General features: G+C 36.6%; 1 protein-coding gene across 17 annotated transcripts in view; it reads right to left on the bottom strand.

The window, feature by feature from the left end:
* Positions 1–318: 318 nt before the first annotated feature.
* Positions 319–19,382, bottom strand: part of SGIP1 (SH3GL interacting endocytic adaptor 1) — a 223,899-nt gene continuing 204,835 nt past the window's right edge. For all 17 annotated transcript variants that reach the window (XM_066268940.1, XM_066268955.1, XM_066268954.1 and 14 more), the window contains 6 exons: positions 15,831–15,986; positions 11,196–11,328; positions 7,033–7,235; positions 4,736–4,800; positions 3,991–4,155; positions 319–2,626 (listed from right to left, as the gene is read on the bottom strand). In XM_066268940.1, coding sequence (XP_066125037.1) covers positions 2,604–2,626; positions 3,991–4,155; positions 4,736–4,800; positions 7,033–7,235; positions 11,196–11,328; positions 15,831–15,986 — 745 coding nt within the window. In that variant the 3' untranslated portion in view covers positions 319–2,603. The remainder of the gene's footprint in view (positions 2,627–3,990; positions 4,156–4,735; positions 4,801–7,032; positions 7,236–11,195; positions 11,329–15,830; positions 15,987–19,382) is intronic.

Below are 19,382 nucleotides of genomic sequence, written 5' to 3' on the forward strand. Positions count from 1 at the left end.
AGTATCATTCATACTTTCTACCTTGTTAGAGCAGAACCTTTTTAATCATAATGCTCAGGACATGATGCTCTGGTTAACAAGAACCCTTTCTTTTGATTTTAAGCAATAGTATGGAAAATCTTAACATGTACTGGCCCATTTTGTTCTGTTTTAAGAATTGATTATGAACCTGACTTAATGTTTTGTTTTGTTTTTATAATTGAGACTATAGTGTTGTCTAGGACCATTTTTTTAAACATGAATTCTTAGTGTACAGTACTATGGGTACAGGTATAACAGGAGATTGTAAACTATAGGAGTAATAAAAAAACACCAAAATCTCACTGATATGAGTTTATTGTGTTATTAGTAGATCTGTTTTCTGGAAGGAGAAGGGATATATTCTCTATTGAGGTCCTGCTTATTCAAGGTTAAGTAGTTCTGAAGTCACTGACTTTTATTCTGTTTCACAAAGGCCAATTAAGGGATCACTAGGATATCTTTATAGTTTCAAATTTTAGTTCCTGGAAGCATTGAACAATGTTAGGGACCATTGTAATCTATGTTTTAAATTACGTTTTTATAATATCAACAAAATTTGTGTGTTTAATTACTAATTCACTCCATAACTATGTATATAAAATAAAACAAAATATAAAAAGCAAGACATAAAAACGTAATATTTACACATTTTAATATGCTTTGAGTTAGTTTTCAATATTTTTTCCATGAATTGATTACTTAAAAACATATTTTAATATTCATATTCTGGGTAATTCTCGATTTTCTGCTGCTTCCTTTCCACTGGTTTGAGTGTTTGAGATTTTCCCACATTTCACAGGATTGAAAAGGATGCATTTTCTATTTTGATTTCAAAATAAGTCGGGTGTCTTTACTTAAAATGAGCATTATAATTATTTGTTTAAAAAACTTCAACACAAGACTTGAGGAGCCAATTGTAGTATTCATCTAATGTAAAACGGATCATTTTGAACATTCCCTGGGTAGCAAGGAATGATGGAGAACAAATATTAACTTAAATAGTTCTACAAAAACACCTGCCAGTCACAAGCTCATTTTAAGAGTAAGACCTATAATTTTTAATGTGATTCTAAAATTTAAAGGGGCTAAAAATTCTTTGTCAAATATGAATAAATGTAAAGTAAAATTCAGCAACTAATGATAAATAGAACAACTTAAAATTACAGTTATTTATCAGTATAACCTAGAATATAAAGTTGCTTATGTTTAAAACAAGTTCAATGACTTGAAGGAAAATTCATGTTTTCAGATTGTAACAGAGAAAGGTTTTACAACTGAAATCCCTGAAGAAGTGCTTTTCTGTCCTGAAGTCTCATATCGTGAGGCAAAACTACAGTATTAAGTTTTTATTATACCTTGCAACAATGAAATCATAACACATTTTTGATAACTCTCTTTTTGAGTCCCTAAGAATGGCAAAGATTTATAGTTTCACACAATGAATCTTATCTAAAAGGAATTTATTGCACAATTATATGGATAGAATTTCATTTTTTTCCTTCTCATATATTGTAAATGATTTTCCTTAAAATTCTCCTTCTGGATTTAAATAAGGGACTAAATTTTTTTTCTGAGATTTTCAGTTTCAATATTTTGTTTCCTGTGGGTAGAGAGGAAAATACATATATGTGGAACCAATTTCCATGCTAGATGGGAGAAAATCTGTTTAGGGCAATTGTGCAAAAAATTGTCAACCAGTTCAACTATGGAAAGTCTTGAAGTTTTAAAATCATAATTTTGGTTCTAGTCTGACTGATTATTCACCAATCTCTACATGTGTTAAAGAGAGGGAAAGTAGGTAAGACGTCAACATCTTTTTATTCTTGATTATAATTTCATATACTTAAACTTTAAATATGAATTGCTTTCCTTTTTTACACTAGTTACAAAAATAAGAGGCCCTGTTTACACAGTTTGCATTTTTATGAAATTTGCAGTTTGAAAAAAAAGCTTTTTAAAAAGTGGTAATTAATGCTTTTCTTTGAATATGCTGTAACCTTAGAATGTTTTTTCTGAAATAGTTTCTGAATTTAACCCACTAAACATTTGAAGATAGAATTTTTATTTAGCACTAGAATAAAACATACTAAGGACTAAAGAAAAGAACGTTTTCTTTCTGGTTCCACTTAATTTTCTTTGTACGTGGCACCCCCTTTATGATAGCTATCAATATTATATTTAGTTTTATATATTGACAAAATTCAATCTACCTCTGTAAGCACTGTGCCATTCAACAGTACTACTATTAAATTTACATACCACAGTTTAAATTACATCCATTTCAGAAATGGTAAAATGCTAAAACTCAAGTGTCTAACTGCCTTACTGGAATGAGTACAATTTACAAATACAATAATTACATTTTAAAACCATAACAATGTTACACCTAGAAGTAAATACTGTAGGACTGGTCATCATGGTGTGGTAGGAAGGAAATCCTTGCTGAAAAGTCAGGGACATTTCCAGCAGATTTTTCCCAAGTGCAGAGTTTGATTTGTTTTCATCAAACCAAGATTGAAACTTGTTTTGCATATAACAGTTCTCCATTATATGAATCCTTTACATCCTTGCGTAAGATTTTATTAGTTATCTGCCAAGTATTTTCCTGCAAAACAAAAAACATATCAACAGCTTACCTACTAGTTCAACAATGTGATTATCACATGGCTAACATTTCTTTTCCTCCTGCCTTACCTCTAGGAGCCAAATATTGCATACCTGAGGGGTGTAATATGAATATAAGACACATCATACTTGTTTTTTAAATTTTAAATTTTCCAGACCAGCGAGTTGCCTTTAAACATGTACATATATAAACGTTTTTTACAGAAGTTTGGGTTATACCCAGAATAGATATTTATTTCTGGAAATGAGAATATAATTTATTATAGGAAGTATGGTCATATAATTAATTACTTTCTAACCTGGGTCATTTCTGAGAGTGAAAGGGATATAGTTAATAATTATATCAGTATAGCACACATAAAAACCAAGATATACCCCCCAAAATCATTGACAAATATAATCACCCTAGTACTGGGCAATCCCCTGCCCACAAATGATCTTGTGTGCCAAAAACCTGTCTCATAGTCACATCAGCTCATCGGTAATGAGGTCTGCTTCTGGCCTAGGATTTTTTTTTTGTATTTTTCTGAAGTTGGAAATGGGGAGGCAGTCAGACAGACTCCCGCATGCGCCCGACTGGGATCCACCCAGCATGCCCACCAGGGGGCAATGCTCTGCCCATTTGGGGCGTTGCTCTGTTGCAACCAGGGCCATTCTAGCGCCTGAGGCAGAGGCCATGGAGCCATCCTCAGCACCCGGGCCAACTTTTGCTCCAATGGAGCCTTGGCTGTGGGAGGGGAAGAGAGAGAGAGGAAGGAGAGGGGGAGGGGCGGAGAAGCAGATGGGTGCTTTTCCTGTGTGCCCTGGCTGGGAATCAAACCTGGGACTCCTGCATGCCAGGCCGATGCTCTACCACTGAGCCAACCGGCCAGGGCCTGACCTAGGATTTTTAAGGTTTCTATTAAAGAGAAAATGGATTCTCTTAAATCTCAGCTAAGCCTAGCAAGCCTAAAAATCTATAAAGTCCTATTAGAGAAGAAAATTTTTTAAGTAAGAGATAAATTCAAAGGCAAATAACATATATACTTGTCAATATAACAAAAGTAGGATTTACTTCATTCACCTCAGTGTACACATCAATATAATGGGAATGACTGCTGAGCCCATATAAGAAACAGAGCCAGAGCCATGATAAGTAGCCAGGGCCTTCCTAATTCATGATTTCCAGTCTACTGTCCTAGTTTTTCTTCATTCAGCAACTGGTTGGCTTTCTAATTGGGATGAGATATAGGAGTTGGGAGTGGGTAAAAGATGAGAAAGTCACAATCTCTTCTTTCTTAAGGAAGAATAGCTAGGCAACATTATGTTTCTTTTGCAAATGAAATTCACAGGATTCACACTGACCTGCAGCAAATCTTTTTTTGATGAGTGAAAATCGATAGCCTGCTCCAACAAGTTCAATGTCACAGCCAGAAAGTGTGCTTCCTTCACTTGTAAACTGCACAACCAATGGTGAAGGTTTGCTTGGGCCTTCAGATAACTGAAATCTTGCCAATAAAGAGCCCACGCCTATAAAAAGAATTATCATATGCTGCAAGATAATAGTCAACACAACATTCTGGATATAATTTTGGATATTGTAGTTAAAATTGAATGTACAAAATATCTTATTAGAAAATGATATATTTCAGTGACAAAACAGTGATGAATAAGATTAGTCATTAAACATTATTAGCAACTCTTTTTGCCTATAGATTCAGTGTAATTCAGCCAAATGGTATTTCAAAATTTGGGAGCATACTACTTGGAAGGCAATGTATTTTACAACCTGTGATTGATATCAGAGGAAAGTAAAACACTCCTAAAATGTCCGGGAGTGTAAGGTCTGATACAGGTTAGAAGCATGCCTTAATAAAAGATTTTCTTGGCTGAAAATACCGTGTTTGATGTGGGGTCTTGGGCTGAAAAAGGGAGGCAGATTTATTGAAGAATGACTTGCTTTTACTGGTTGAAATACATATATACAACAATGAAGTGAAGTATTTTGCTTGCTTTTAGTGCTAAAGTATATTTTGGTTAATAGTTACTAGACACCTGCACATTATTTCAGCCTTAGATATTAAATAAAGTAAGCCTGTGATTACATTACCTCCATTTTCTGACTTCTGAGAAATATCAGGAATTTTCCATAATATTCTTTGTTGTTCAGCATTCCTAAAAATAAAATAGGTAAAAGACTTGCATAAGCAAGGCTCTTTTGTTTAATGGATGCCATATTTTTTCCAGGTAATGTTATTATTTTTATTAAAAAAAGGATCTTGAAAATTCTAGCTACATTTTAAGCATTGTCTCTTTATCCATCCACCCATCCATCCATCCATTCACCCCATCCATCCACCCACACATAAATTCTGTCCTTTCCTGTTCCTAATTGTAACCAGCCAGAACACTGTCAGGTAGATAAATATTTAGAGGATAATGCAGTTAAAATTTTAAATACATCTACTGACAAAAAAAAGATGGAAAGAGTTAGTTAATCAGTGAGTTCAGGTAGTTTAAATTGGAGCTGTCATATGATTGACATTCATTTTTTTTAAAGTTCTATTTTTTGCTTTTGACAGTCACATAGAAAATGTAGAGCCATTTATTTTTTTCTAGGAGAGTAAGTCAGTGGTGGGATTCAGCTGGTTCATACCAGTTTGGAAGAACCAATATCTAATTTTTTGTTGAGTTCGGGGAACTGGTTGTTAAAATGGCACTTTGTAATCAGGGTTCTCTCTAAGGTGGGTGCCTGGGCAGCCGCCCAATGTGGAAATCACAGATTTACACTTCTTGCTCTTTTTTTTTAACATTTATCTGCATAACCGTGTATTCTAAGCACCCACAGTAATGTTCATTCTATCCATAGGTAAAAAAAATTGCAAGTGAGGATGCCAATCAAGAAGCAATATGACGGAGGACAATCTGACTTTGGGTGATGGGTATGCAACAGAATTGAATGACAAGATAACCTGGACATGTTTTCTTTGAATATATGTACCCTGATTTATTGATGTCACCCCATTAAAATTAATAAAAATTGATTTATTATAAAAAAAAGAAAAAAACAATATGGAAATATCTTAAATAACAGTTTTATTGTTTTTTTGGTCAGGTATTATTTAATATTTTTTCATTACTATTTTAAAACTCTTTCTTATAACATAATCTAGTTTTGTGTACCTCTTTTATTGTTCTTAAGTATTAAATGCATGAAATAATAAACTATCTTTTGGTATATCTTTTTTTATACTTAAAACGGTCATTAGGGCAGAGACTCGGTTGTTAAATTATTTGAATCCCACCACAGAGTAAGTCCTTTTTATTTTATTTTATTTTATTTTATTTTTTTCATTTTTCTGAAGGTGGAAACAGGGAGAGACAGTCAGACAGACTCCCGCATGCGCCCGACCGGGATCCACCCGGCACGCCCACCAGGGGCGACGCTCTGCCCACCAGGGGGCGATGCTCTGCCCATCCTGGGCGTCGCCATGTTGCGACCCTCCTGGGTGTCGCCATGTTGCGACCAGAGCCACTCTAGCGCCTGGGGCAGAGGCCACAGAGCCATCCCCAGCGCCCGGGCCATCTTTGCTCCAATGGAGCCTTGGCTGCAGGAGGGGAAGAGAGAGACAGAGAGGAAGGCGCGGCGGAGGGGTGGAGAAGCAAATGGGCGCTTCTCCTATGTGCCCTGGCCGGGAATCGAACCCGGGTCCTCCGCACGCTAGGCCGACGCTCTACCGCTGAGCCAACCGGCCAGGGCAGAGTAAGTCCTTTTTAGCAGCCATTCCTGCTACTCGGTTTCTGTTTCCATACTTTCACGAGGGTGCCCTTTTGTGGTCCAGAAACTACAAAATGAAACCACTTCTCAAACTCCCCTGTAGTCAGGGCCCTAGATGCAGACTAGACTACACCCACTGCATGCCCTGGGGGGATTTGGAGGATACAGGGAGGGAGAGGCCATTCCCCTGCTGCTTTCTTGGCTGTTTTCTGCTGCCAGCAACCTAATTGCAACGTGGGGATCTTCACACCACTGTGCTCCAGTCCAGTCTCTGGTTTTGTGGGCATTGAGAAGCTGTTAAGGTAGAGTGGTAGGAGCTTGCTCTTCCTTGCATCAAAGCGACTGTGGGGAGTTCTTGAATTCAGTGGCTCCCCTGGCAGCCTTCTAATTTTCCTTCCTGGCTATGGCAGAGGGAAGCAGCCCCTCTGGCCGGCTGGGTCTACCATCTTCTGGGAAACATTCCTGGAGACCCAGCCTCTAGCTTAGTTTTTCCTGACACTCCCACCATGTACGTATGAGCACCTAAATCGCCGTGTTTTCAGGAAGGAAACACAAGGGCTAAGAAGTCTGTGATCCTTTCGCCTGGAAGGAGCTCTCTGGGGAAGCCGAAGATGGTTGAGGTTCCTTACCAGACTGCTGGGGGGAGCACGGCCTGCAGCTTGGTTACTCCTCCGTCTATGGGGACCAGGAACTGAACATTGTTGAGAGCCACAGCGGTTGTCATTGCATCCGTGTTGTACTTGTAATCAATGCGCAGGTCGGTGCTTGTGGGCTCACACCGCCAGCTCACTGCCAGGCTCAGAGGTGTGGACTGAATGCCCTGGACAGACACCTTGCCAAACGACAGGAAAGAAAATATGTAAGGCACAGCCATTAACCTGAAACAAACCAGAACTTAAAATTACCTCCCATAGGAATGTTCTTTGATATCAAACCGTCATCATGTTGTTTGTACTTCTCACTAATGAGCTCTCAGAGAAAACCACCAGGAAGGGTGCCATGTGAGAGAGAGCTGGTGCTTCGGGGAAAATGTTACAGATTAAAAAGCAAAACCAATTACTAAAGTCTCTGTAGCACGTTAGAGATCAGAATGCACTTTTTATCAGTTAAGGAGGTGGTAGCACACTGCTTAGGAATCAAGGCCAAGGAATTAGACAGTTCTGGGTGTGAGTTCAGACCCTTGTCCCAGTGCGTGCACACTGCAGGGGCCATTGTCACTTAAAAGCTGAGTGATCTTGCACATTTACTGAACCTCTCTGACCCTCATTTATTTTCTCATCAATCAAATGGAAATGATAACTATATTATTTACCTATAGAGTCATCAGGCAGATTGAAGGAAAGTTAATGTGAAATACTCAACAAAGGGCGTAGCACATAATCAATGACTAGTATTTTAATTCATGTGACCAGTTAATATTCTTATCATATTTGCCTTTTACAGCAAACCTGTGAGTTTGAGATTTGTCAGATAAAGGACTAGAACCCAGGCCCTCTAACTGGAAGAGCAGCATTCAACTGTTTGCTGTCAATTCTAGTTAGAATCAACTGTTTGACCAAGTCTGACCAAGGAAAATCCAGGTTTGAAGAATCAACAAAAATTAATTTTATCTGAAGCCAATAATATCAACAGGAGTTTTCAGTCCACAATGAAAACATTTCCAATGTTATAATTCCTTGACTGTTCACCGTGAGGATAAATAGCTGTAGGGATTCTCCTTTTCCAAGTACAGTACACGCACATTGCAGGGGCCATCTGGTGGTGTCTGTGCCCTTGCAGTTTTACTCATGGACTATGAGTTTTGCTGATTCTGAAGCCTATAAACAGCTCTCCACTGGCCTAGCAATGTCTGCACATATGAGCATCATGGGGAAGGGGCCAGACGGCAGGGAGAGCTCACAAGGCAGGAGTGGCTGCTGCAGAACAAGCTCAGAAATGGGTTCTTTTATAAAATGAGAGGCATGGCTTTTGAGGACAATTTTAGTTAGATGATCATTATAATGGTTTATTAAACTGTAAATATTTTTAACAGCAAAATCCTCTGCAAAGGAACTTTTGTTTTGAAATCTTATTTAAGATAGGTCAACCGCAGAGCCATACCCTGCTGTTGCTGCTCTCTGTCCACAGCAGGAGTTCGCAACTTGATAGTAGCCAGGTGCTTTATGGTTATGTGAGGGTGTGTTTTTGATTGTCCCTGTTACTGGGAGAGCAACTGGTGACCAGAAACTAAACATGCTGCGATTTGAGGGCAGTCCCACAAAAAACACTAGTTTTGCCTGCCACTCAATTCCTTGCAAAGCTGTAAACAACACAACTCAAAAACAGAGTCCTCAGAGCACACTTTCACACAAGACAACAGGCCTAGGGCCACTTACATTTTGTGAAGTACTTTGAAATATATTAGACTATTAGCTCCTCATAGCAGCCTATAAAATATCTAGGTAGGAATCATTGTTATCCCTAATTGCAGATGAGGAAACTGAGGTTCAGGGAGATGAAGTGCCCAAAGTCAGTAGCCAGTACACAGCTGACTAATTCCAGAATTCAGTCTCTTGCCAAAACTTTAATATTTACACACCAAGCTCATATTGCAATAGGTGAATTCTGCTTATTTTCCAGGTTCACTTAATGACAATTATGGAGGCTAAAAAAAAAATCTCACAGGATTTAAAATTTCAAAAAAAGAATTCTTTTAATCTGAATTGATAATGTAGATGCAGGATTTGTAATGAAAGTTCATGAAAGAAAATAACCACAATTTTTTTTAAAACGATTTCCAGAAACTTTTTTAAAAAATTTATTCATTTTAGAGAGGAGAGGGAGAGAGAGAGAGGAGAGACAGGGGGAGGAGCTGGAAGCATCAACTCCCATATGTGCCTTGACCAGGCAAGCCCGGGGTTTCGAACCAGCAACCTCAGCATTTCCAGGTCGACGCTTTATCCACTACGCCACCACAGGTCAGTATATAACCATGGTTTTTAGTTTTACCCTTTTGGGCATAAGAACCATGTGTGTGCCTTGGAATTTAACTGCTTAATCGGAGAAAATTTACATTGGAGTTTCTTTTCCTTAACTGCTTTCCATTTCTCTCAGAAGCTTGGCGCTATCACTAAATGTGTTTAAATGCATTGGTGAAAAAAAAACAATGAAATAAAAGTACATTTTATATTTTAATTATAAAAGTGATGAATTTTTGTCATATCATGTGTTTGTTTAGTATTATTGATAATAAGTTTAGACAATTCTGTTCTTATAGGAAAAACATTATGTTCATTTGTATTTTTGTAAAATGTACCATTATATAGATACTTTAGTCTCAATGGTTCCCTTACTATATAAATAAGTGATTTTCACCTGCAGGGTATATTATAATCACCTGGAGAACTTGTAATAAATACAGGTACCCTGAGCCAATTAAGTCAAAATCTTTGGGAGTTTCAGGGCCCAGCAGATATCTGTCTGTGTCTGTATCTATGTTTAAATTTATATAACTATTTTTGCTTATCTAAATAGATTTTAATATAGATATCTATTTATATCTATATATAATTAGTATAAGTTCAAAACCAGTATTTATTTACAAGTACTCTGGTGTATAGAGTCATGTTTAAGAGGCACCGATTTCTATTAAAAGACACTTTAAAAAATAGCATTTTAGCATTGTTCACAGTGGCCAGGACATGGAAACAACCAAAAAGCCCGTCAATAGATGACTGGATAAAGAAGATGTGGCACATATACACTATGGAATACTACTCAGCCATAAGAAATGATGACATTGGAACATTTACAGCAAAATGGTGGGATCTTGATAACATGATACGAAGCAAAATAAGTAAATCAGAAAAAACCAGGAACTGCATTATTCCATACGTAGGTGGGACATAAAAGTGAAACTGAGAGACATTGATAAGGGTGTGGTGGTTATGGGGGGGAGGGGGGAATGGGAGAGGGAAAGGGGGAGGGGGAGGGGCACAGAGAGAACAAAATAGAGGGTGACGGAGGACAATCTGACTTTGGGTGATGGGTATGCAACATGATTGAACAACAAGATACCCTGGACTTGTTATCTTTGAATATATGTATCCTGATTTATTGATGTCACCCCATTAAAAATAAATAAAATTATTTAAAATAAAAAAAAATAGCATTTTTTCCATATCTCAGGCAAAACAATTTGAATGTATTTGTTCACAAAAAATTATAGTGCACTGGTGATCAAGTGGCTGGGAATCAATAGGACACTCAGGCTTTATGGAATCCTGGTTTGAAGTAGGCTTATTTACTAGGTCGGTAATAATTTGGGATAAGGGTAATCCTGGACACATACACAAAAGGTATCATATATTATACTGTATTGTTATACAACCTTTTAACATTAAATTATTTTTTACCATACTAGAATTTATTTCATAGTACTACTGCATTAGAAAAAAATCAGATTACTTTCATTTAAGAATTTAAAATAAGAGGTTTTAGTATAGTAATATTTTTAACAAGATTACAGTCAACTAGTTTATCAATATAATCTTGACTGATGTAATTTTCTGCAACTTTCTTTTGTAGCATATTTTTCTAATTTTTAAATAAAATATTTTATAAGTTTAAACTAAGAATATGTATGAATATTCTTGTCACTGTCTGCAAGTAGTCTTAAACATTTTTTTCTTATAAATTAAAGCTTTTAAATAATATTAAAAATGTTACCTTATTTACTTTTATTTAATGTTAGGTATGTTAGAATATACATTTGTAATGTGGAAGTGAACACTGACAATATAAATAGGCTTACCTGATATTTAAGCATGTCCACATTATAATATGTAGCCTGGGGTTTTTGTTCAGATACTTTCTTTAGGTGAGTCATCAAATTTGGCATATTTACCCAGAATTCCTTGGTATTGGCATCATTTTGGGCATTATCGCTATTCAGGAAGAAAAAATGATTATCATCTTATGGCAAATATATATAAATGATACAAAGAAGCATCTTAGTAAATTGTCATCTAATTTCTATATCCATCTTTGACAATTTGTGGAGACTTTTTTAAACAATAATATGGTTTTGATTCAATTGCAGTTCTAAAATGGTATTAAGCTAATAGATTAATACCCATAAGAAGGCAGTATTATAGTGCTTTAAATCTCAGTGATTACCAGTAGTATTAACCAATCATGACGATAAGTGGTTACTTCAAGGAGTGAATTGTTCATTAACCCAAAGTTAATAGCTCTTTCTATATCACCACAGTTCCCTCTTAGTCTATTAATGCAATCAAAGAGCTGAGCATATCGATTTTGTTTTGAATTGACTTGAACAGTAGTTTTCAGAAATAACTGAGTTAAATATTGGCCAAATGTCTTTGTCTCCAACTGAAAAGGGTGATACTAAAATTACCTTGCTGCTGTTTTAGCATTCACAATATTTTACCTAAGAGCATCTAAATCATGAAAAAATCTTTTCTCTTACAACTCGACTCTGAAATTTAAGTCATAATTACCATGGTAGCTACAATAGATGAGTATAGTATTGATGAACTAAGGAGTTTTATATTCTCATGAGAAGAGTAGCTTTGTCCAGAGATAACTCACCCAATGTATGTTGAAAATGCTTGTCTCAATAACAAAAAAGTTACATAAGAATATGAAGCATCTACTCACTTCCCACACACTGAGAAAACTGAGAACCCAAGTAATTCGGTAACTTGACCCACAACTCATTTAGTGACATTTCACTTTCAGAATATTCTATATAATACAATAATAGTAGCTATAATTTTTTGAGCATTTATTATGTGCTAGGCAGTCTGTTAGATACCCTAAAAACATTTCATTAAAATCTTTCTGCAAAGGAAGAATTATCTTCCTTTTTTAAAGATAAACAAATGTTACAAAGAGAGAAAATTAGAGGTTAAGAAGACAGAGGGGTACCAGAGGGAGAAGTGGGGATAGGGGAGGAAAGTAAAGAGGGACAAATATATACCCCCACATAGGTGGGATATAAACCTGAGACCCATGGATACAGATAAAAGTGAAGTGGTTAGCAGGGGGAGGGGGGGAGGGGAGGAGAAGTAAGGGGAAAAAATATACTGTGATAGAAAATGATTTGACTTTGGATGATGGGCACACAACACAATCAACAGTTCAAATGCTATAGAGATGTTCACCTGAAACCTATGTACTCTTATTCATCAATATCACCCTATTAAATGTAATTTTTCAATAAAAAGCCAAACACAAACAAAAATACAAAAACAAAAAAAAAGAAGACAGAGGGTAATATAGTGATAATGTGATAAAGGCAAATTAATAGTAAGTTGCTATCATTCAGTTTCCAGAAGTCTTACAAAGCGAAAAGCTAAGTCAAAAACATCAGGGCCTTAAAATTACTATTGGTCTGTTGAGAGGGAGTAGTTATGGGGGCTAAGTGTCAGCATGACCCATGTGGTATACTGGGTCCTAGTCTTTGTTATTGAGGACACAGCAAAAGTTTGTGACTAGGGACATGTAGAAAGAGGGTGGAAAAGAATCCTGACCCCTGAGACTTCGCTTCTAATCAAGCTGAACTAAAGTTGCTGAGCTGTCTAAAGTTTTATTGTCTAAAGCATCCAAGTTGCCCAGAGCTTCCAAAGCTGAAGCTACACAAGGAGACAAGGGATAAGAGTAGTAGAGAGTGAGCAAAATTAAGTTATATATCTAAGTTTGAAGAACTAATAAACAACAATAGCCCAGGTCAGTGTTACTACAGGTCATAATTTCACACTAGACCAAAACAGAGCATATGTCCAACAATTTGTCATGAATTTGTACTAAATAGATCTGAATCATTGGGAAAATTTCAATTATGCTATTTTTTTTAAAAAAAGAAATGCATTTACTATGCTTAATCACAAAATAAGTCACATGTCTACAATAATTCCTCAGAGAGCTTACTTTAATAAACATTCAGGGAGCTTTGCCAACCAAATGCTTACACAGAGATACAATTCTTAAAGGCTCAAGAAGTCTTGAGAATTCTTTAGTGTCATAATTGTTTTTCAACAATTGTTCCTAAATATCCTTTACAAGCAAACTTCTTTCATAAGGCAAAAGTTGATTCCTGTCACAAGGATCACATACCAAAATGTCTACAAGGGCCAAACTATTCATCTAAATGAAGTCTTTCAGAAAATGTACATGAGAGAGAGACTTGGCTGGGGATGAGACAACAGACGGTGAAAGGTCTTACTGCATTCAGTCTTAAGGCTTGGTTACATTGCCTTTTTCAAACCAGGGGTGGTGGTACTGGTGGGGCGGTACTGTATAACAACAACAAATAGACTATACAACTAATAGGTGATCAATCACAGCCCTGATACAATAATCAAATGAATTAATAAGGACTAAATTAATAAAGGTTTTTTGTTTTGTTTTGTATTTTGGTTTTAGCAAATAATGAAAGCTTATATATAATGTTTTGTCAAATAAAAATATCCTCAGAGTGATATTTAATTCAATTCATAAGACAGATATATTAATATAAGTATAAAATTCTTTCATAAATGTCTAAGAACTTGGCAAACTGCCTAAAAATGCAATAAAAACTAATTATCATACCAGTCATATTTACAAACAAACTGGTGAGATGGAGGCACAAAAATTCTAATTTTAGATGGAGGAACCTCAAAACCTAAAATGAACTAGCTTGATATATGTGTACACCAAAAACATGGAGGAGACTGAATTAAGAAGTTTCTGATTTCTAATCTCAGTTGTTTCATATTTATTTTCATTTAATGGGGGAAACCATTACTTTTACACTTTTGAAGCTGGAATCAAGTTTGCTAGTTAAGTCAAGCCTTCTCAGGCCCAACAGGGAGAAATCTTGGTAATCGCTTGAAAGATCTGTGACTATTTTTCACCCTGGGAGTGAAAAAGCCTCACTCGGTTAAGAAAGTAAATGACTATACTGGTCTTCAAATTCCAAATACTGACAATCTTTGTTATTTGTACATAAATATCCAGCTTGACTAAATTCTGTAAATTATGGCTGAATTGTTCATTCATTCAACAAATATTACTAAAGTCCTTATTCACAGAGGAAGGTATTGAGGATATGGTGGTGGCCTAATTGATATGTTCCATTCCCTCATGGATTTTACAGAAATGGGTGAATGAAGAAACACAATAGATTTATAATTACTCATTTTAGTAAGTGTGGCTGAAGATTTCATGAGAGAGAATAACAAGAGGACTTGTTAATAATTTAGTTTGGGAATTGTGGGTAAGATGGTTAAGGGTGCCCAGCGGAGCTGAGTGGGGGTCAGGTAAAGAAGGATGGGGATGGTATTGGAGGCAGAGAAAAGAAGCACACAGTCTTTCTGTGGGAAAGGACTCAGTCTGTTCCTAAGACTGGCTCTGGGCTGGCTGAAGCCACAAGGATTCTAAGATAAGATGGTGGGAGATGAGGACAGAGAAGCAGGCAAGGCAGGATGACTTAGGGCCTCAGCGGCAATGATGACAAGTCTGGATTCCGGTACACAGGTAGTGTGGAGCCTCCGGAAGACCTGATTTAGCCCATGAAAGATCAATTAGGCTGTTTTGTAAAAAATGTAGGAGAGGGGAAAGATTGAATGTGTGTGGGGGGGAGCAATTGCAGTGGTTCAACAAAATGATGACAGTGGTCATTTGGACAAGGGATGCCACTAAACATGGCCACTTTAGAGAGAGATTTTTTATATGGAATATCAAGACTTCATGTCATTTCTAATAATCAACTTGTATAGTTGGTCATTTCTAATAGCATGCATGTGTATATGTTTATGTGAATGTACATGTGAGTATATATGATAAAGACATCATATTTATATGTATTAGTAAGAAATTCTAAAGGAGTATATCCAAATAAACAAATACACATCAGCTTCTTTGATGTAATATATGTAAAGTTCCGTCAAAACAATTATTGTTACAATGACATTGTTTCATAGAAAATATTTTTACACATGAAGAGTACTCACAGTACAAATATCATTTGACTTTAAAGATGCTAATACAACACATAAATTTTATTCCTTTTATGGGGTTTATTTCCCACCATCCTTACCCATTGCGTATTGATGATAAGTAAAACAGACGCTAGATTGTCTGTTTTACTTATCATCAATAAATAAATTGTCACTAATACAGATTTTATTACTTGAAATGTATCTTTAACCCCCTGAGATAGCTGGCCATTAAAATTTATATACATACAGATACACGATCAACCACGAAAACACCTTCGACAGCTGATGAAAGTCACAAGTTTGAATCTACATACTTATCTGAGTAGTGGTTATGGCTTTACTGTGTTACTCCTTTGCTAAGGTTTATCCCTCCCTCATCTAAGTATGAAGAAGCACTAAGCTACAGACATCTCTAAAAAATTTGTGCAAAATATATTTACCAGCAGAGTAGTTGGGGATTTGGCAGGACGTGTTCTAACCTGCTGAAATTTATCACCCGAAAAGTCAGGGCAGCTGGCGACGGGTTGTTGGCAAAGTGTCTGGTGATGCCGGCAGGGAAGGACAACACCATCTCCCCAGTAATCTTCACAATGCACCTGGCATATCAAAGCAATGAGAGGAAAGCGAGAAGCCCAGGTCAGAATGCTGGAATCAAAACAGTTGTGAAAAGAACAGATTTATGTCACAATATTACACAGCAGAAGGGAAAAAAGGTAGCACGTCCAATTCCATTCTCAACCATAAATCATTTTTAAGACTCAGTGGTTTCTTTCAACACTTATACAATGACAACAACAAAATAGTGGTTATTTTGTTGAATGTCTTTTTGAACTGTAAGAAGAAAAGTGTAGCTTTTCTTTTTTGGTAGGAAAATATTGATGGTTCCCCTCACAAATAGGACCATCTATTCTGGTGGTTCTCTCTTTCTTTGATTTCTGAATTTTTTTTTTTAAAGATTCTTTTTTATTTATTTATTTATTTTTGGGGGGGGGGGGAGAGAGAGAGAGAGAGAGAGAAGGGGAGGAGCAGGAGGCATCAACTCCCATATGTGCCTTGACCAAGCAAGCCAGGGTTTTGAACCGGCAACCTCAGTGTTTCCAGGTTGATGCTTTATCCACTGTGCCACCACAGGTCAGGCTGATTTCTGAATTTTTGACAGCATATTTGAAGATACTAAATTGCACAATGTTATCACATTATTCACTGGGACTTTCTTTAGTTTTCCGAGTGACACAACTGATACTTTGAGCATGTTCTTTTATGAACCTCTGAGGTAGACTTATGGGTCCAATTTAGCTACATTTCATTTCATTAACTTGTCTATTTGGTTGAAATTGTAACATCAGTTAACATATGGGTTTAACACAATGGGTTGATAAATTGGAAGGAAGAATAATTCTTTTTTATTTTAAAGGCCTTTATTGAGGTATAGTTGACATATAATAAATGGCACATTTATAGTGTAAAATTTCATAATATTTGACACCTATCAAACCCTCACACATTCAAGATAATGACATGCAACATCCCTAAACATTTCCTTGAGTCTTTGTATCCCTCCTTCTGCCTTCTCTATCCTTCTACTCCTTACCCTTATGCAGTTGCTAATATGCTTTCCAACACTCTACATTACTTTGCAGTTTATAGAATTTTATATAAACTGAATGAAGTATATGATTTTATTTTTGGTCTGGCTTTTTTCACTCAGCATAATTATTTTGAGTGTCATTTTGTAGTGTGACTATCAGGAGTTCACGACTTTTTACTACTGAGTAGCATATAGGTATATCATAGTGTTTTTGTTTTTGCTTTTAAATCCATTCATCTGTGAACATTTGGATTCTTTCCAGTTTTGGCCTATTACAAATCAGGTTGTGATGGATATGCATGTACAAGTCATTGTATGAACATATGCTATCATTTCTCTTGTATACATATATAGCAGCGAAATCACTGGGTTACCAGGTAAGTACACCTTGAACTTTTAAGCAATTGTCAAGCTTTTTTTTTTAAGACTTTATTTATTCATTTTAGAGAGGAGAGAGAGAGAGAGAGAGAGAGAGAGAGAGAGAGAGAAGGGGGGAGGAGCAGGAAGCTTCAACTCCCATATGTGCCTGGGCCAGGCAAGCCCAGGGTTTTGAACCGACAACGTCAGTGTTCCTGGCCGACACTTTATTCATTGTGCCACCACAGGACAGGCCTCAAACTTTTTTAAAGTAGAAAATATAGCTGTATAAATTTCAGTTCTTACACATATTCACCAACATGTGGTAGGGTCTGTCTTTTTAATTTTTGCCATTGTAACAGGTGATCAGTGGTATCTCACTGTTGTTTTCATTTAAATCCCTAATGGCTCTTTTTTTTTTTACAGGGACAGAAAGAGAGAGTCAGACACAGGGATAGATAGGGAACAGAGAGAGATGAGAAGCATCAATCATCAGTTTTTCGTTGTGATACCTTAGTTGTTCATTGATTGCTTTCTCACATGTGCCTTCCAGGCCTTCAGCAGACCGAGTAACCCCTTACTCAAGTCAGCGACCTTGGGTCCAAGCTGGTGAGCCCGTGCTCAAGCTGGCGACCTCAGAGTCTCGAACCTGGGTCCTCCGCATCCCAGTCCAGTGCTCTATCCACTGCGCCACTGCCTGTTTAGGCTGGCTAATGATCTTAAGCATGTTTTCATGTGCTTATTTGTCATCAGTTAACTACATTGGTGAAGTGTCTGCTCAATTTTCTGCTTTTCTAATTTGAGCTTTCAGTTCTCTTTTTGAATTTTGAGAGTTATTTATACATTCTGGATACAAATCACTTATCAGATGCATGCTTTGCAAAGATTTCTTCCCCCCAGTTTATGGGTTTTTTTCTTTCTCTTAACAGTATACCCTTGAAGAAACTTTTTAATTCATCAATTTAATTTTTTATGGGTTGTATCTAATCACTTTATTCTTTTGGGGTCCTATCTTTGCCAAATTCAAAGTCATGGAAATTTCACCTATATTTTCTTTTAGAAGGTATTTTATTTTTTAATTTAGTTTTGTGATATATATTTTAATTAGCTTTTGCATAAGGTGTGAAACATGGATCCAGGTTCATTTTTAATGTGTGGATATGGATATTGAATTGTTTAGCACCATTTGTTCAGATAAGACAGTTCTTTCTTACTGAATTTCTTCAGTTGACAATTTTGTTGTAGTTCAGCTGTACATGCCTGTGTAGGCCAATTTCTAGACCAGGGATCCCCAAACTTTTTACACAGGGGGCCAGTTCACTGTCCCTTAGACCGTTGGAGGGCCAGACTATAAAAAAAACTATGAACAAATCCCTATGCACACTGCACATATTTATTTTAAAGTAATAAAACAAAATGGGAACAAATACAATATTTAAAATAAAGAACAAGTAAATTTAAATCAACAAACTGACCAGTATTTCAATGGGAACTATAGGCCTGCTTTTGGCTAATGAGATGGTCAATGTCCGGTTCCATATTTGTCACTGCTAGCCATAACAAGTGATATGACGCGCTTCTGGAGCTGTGACATGTGCGTCCAGCATCACCGGAAGTAGTACTGTACGTGAGTGACGCAGTGCTTTGTGGTGGTGCCACATACAGTGCTCCTCTCACTGACCACCAATGAAAGAGGTGCCCCTTCTGGAAGTGTGGCGGGGACTGGATAAATGGCCTCAGGGGGCCGCATGCGGCCCACGGGCCGTAGTTTGGGGACCCCTGTTCTAGACTCTATTCTGTTTCATTGATACATTTGGTCTGTGTTTATACCAACACTACACTGTCTTTATTACTGTAGTTTTATAATAGAAGAAATCAAGCAGTGTTAGGTTACCAACTTTTTCAAAGTTGTTTTGGCGATTATTGGTCCTTTGCATTTCCATGTCAAAATTAGAATTACTACATCAATTTATACATAAAATCAACATAGCTCCAATTCGCCTTTTACTGCCTGCTCTGAGAAAAGTAATAATAAGCTCTTTATATA

The sequence above is a fragment of the Saccopteryx bilineata genome, chromosome 3, assembly GCF_036850765.1.
Source record: "Saccopteryx bilineata isolate mSacBil1 chromosome 3, mSacBil1_pri_phased_curated, whole genome shotgun sequence".
NCBI lineage: Eukaryota > Metazoa > Chordata > Mammalia > Chiroptera > Emballonuridae > Saccopteryx > Saccopteryx bilineata.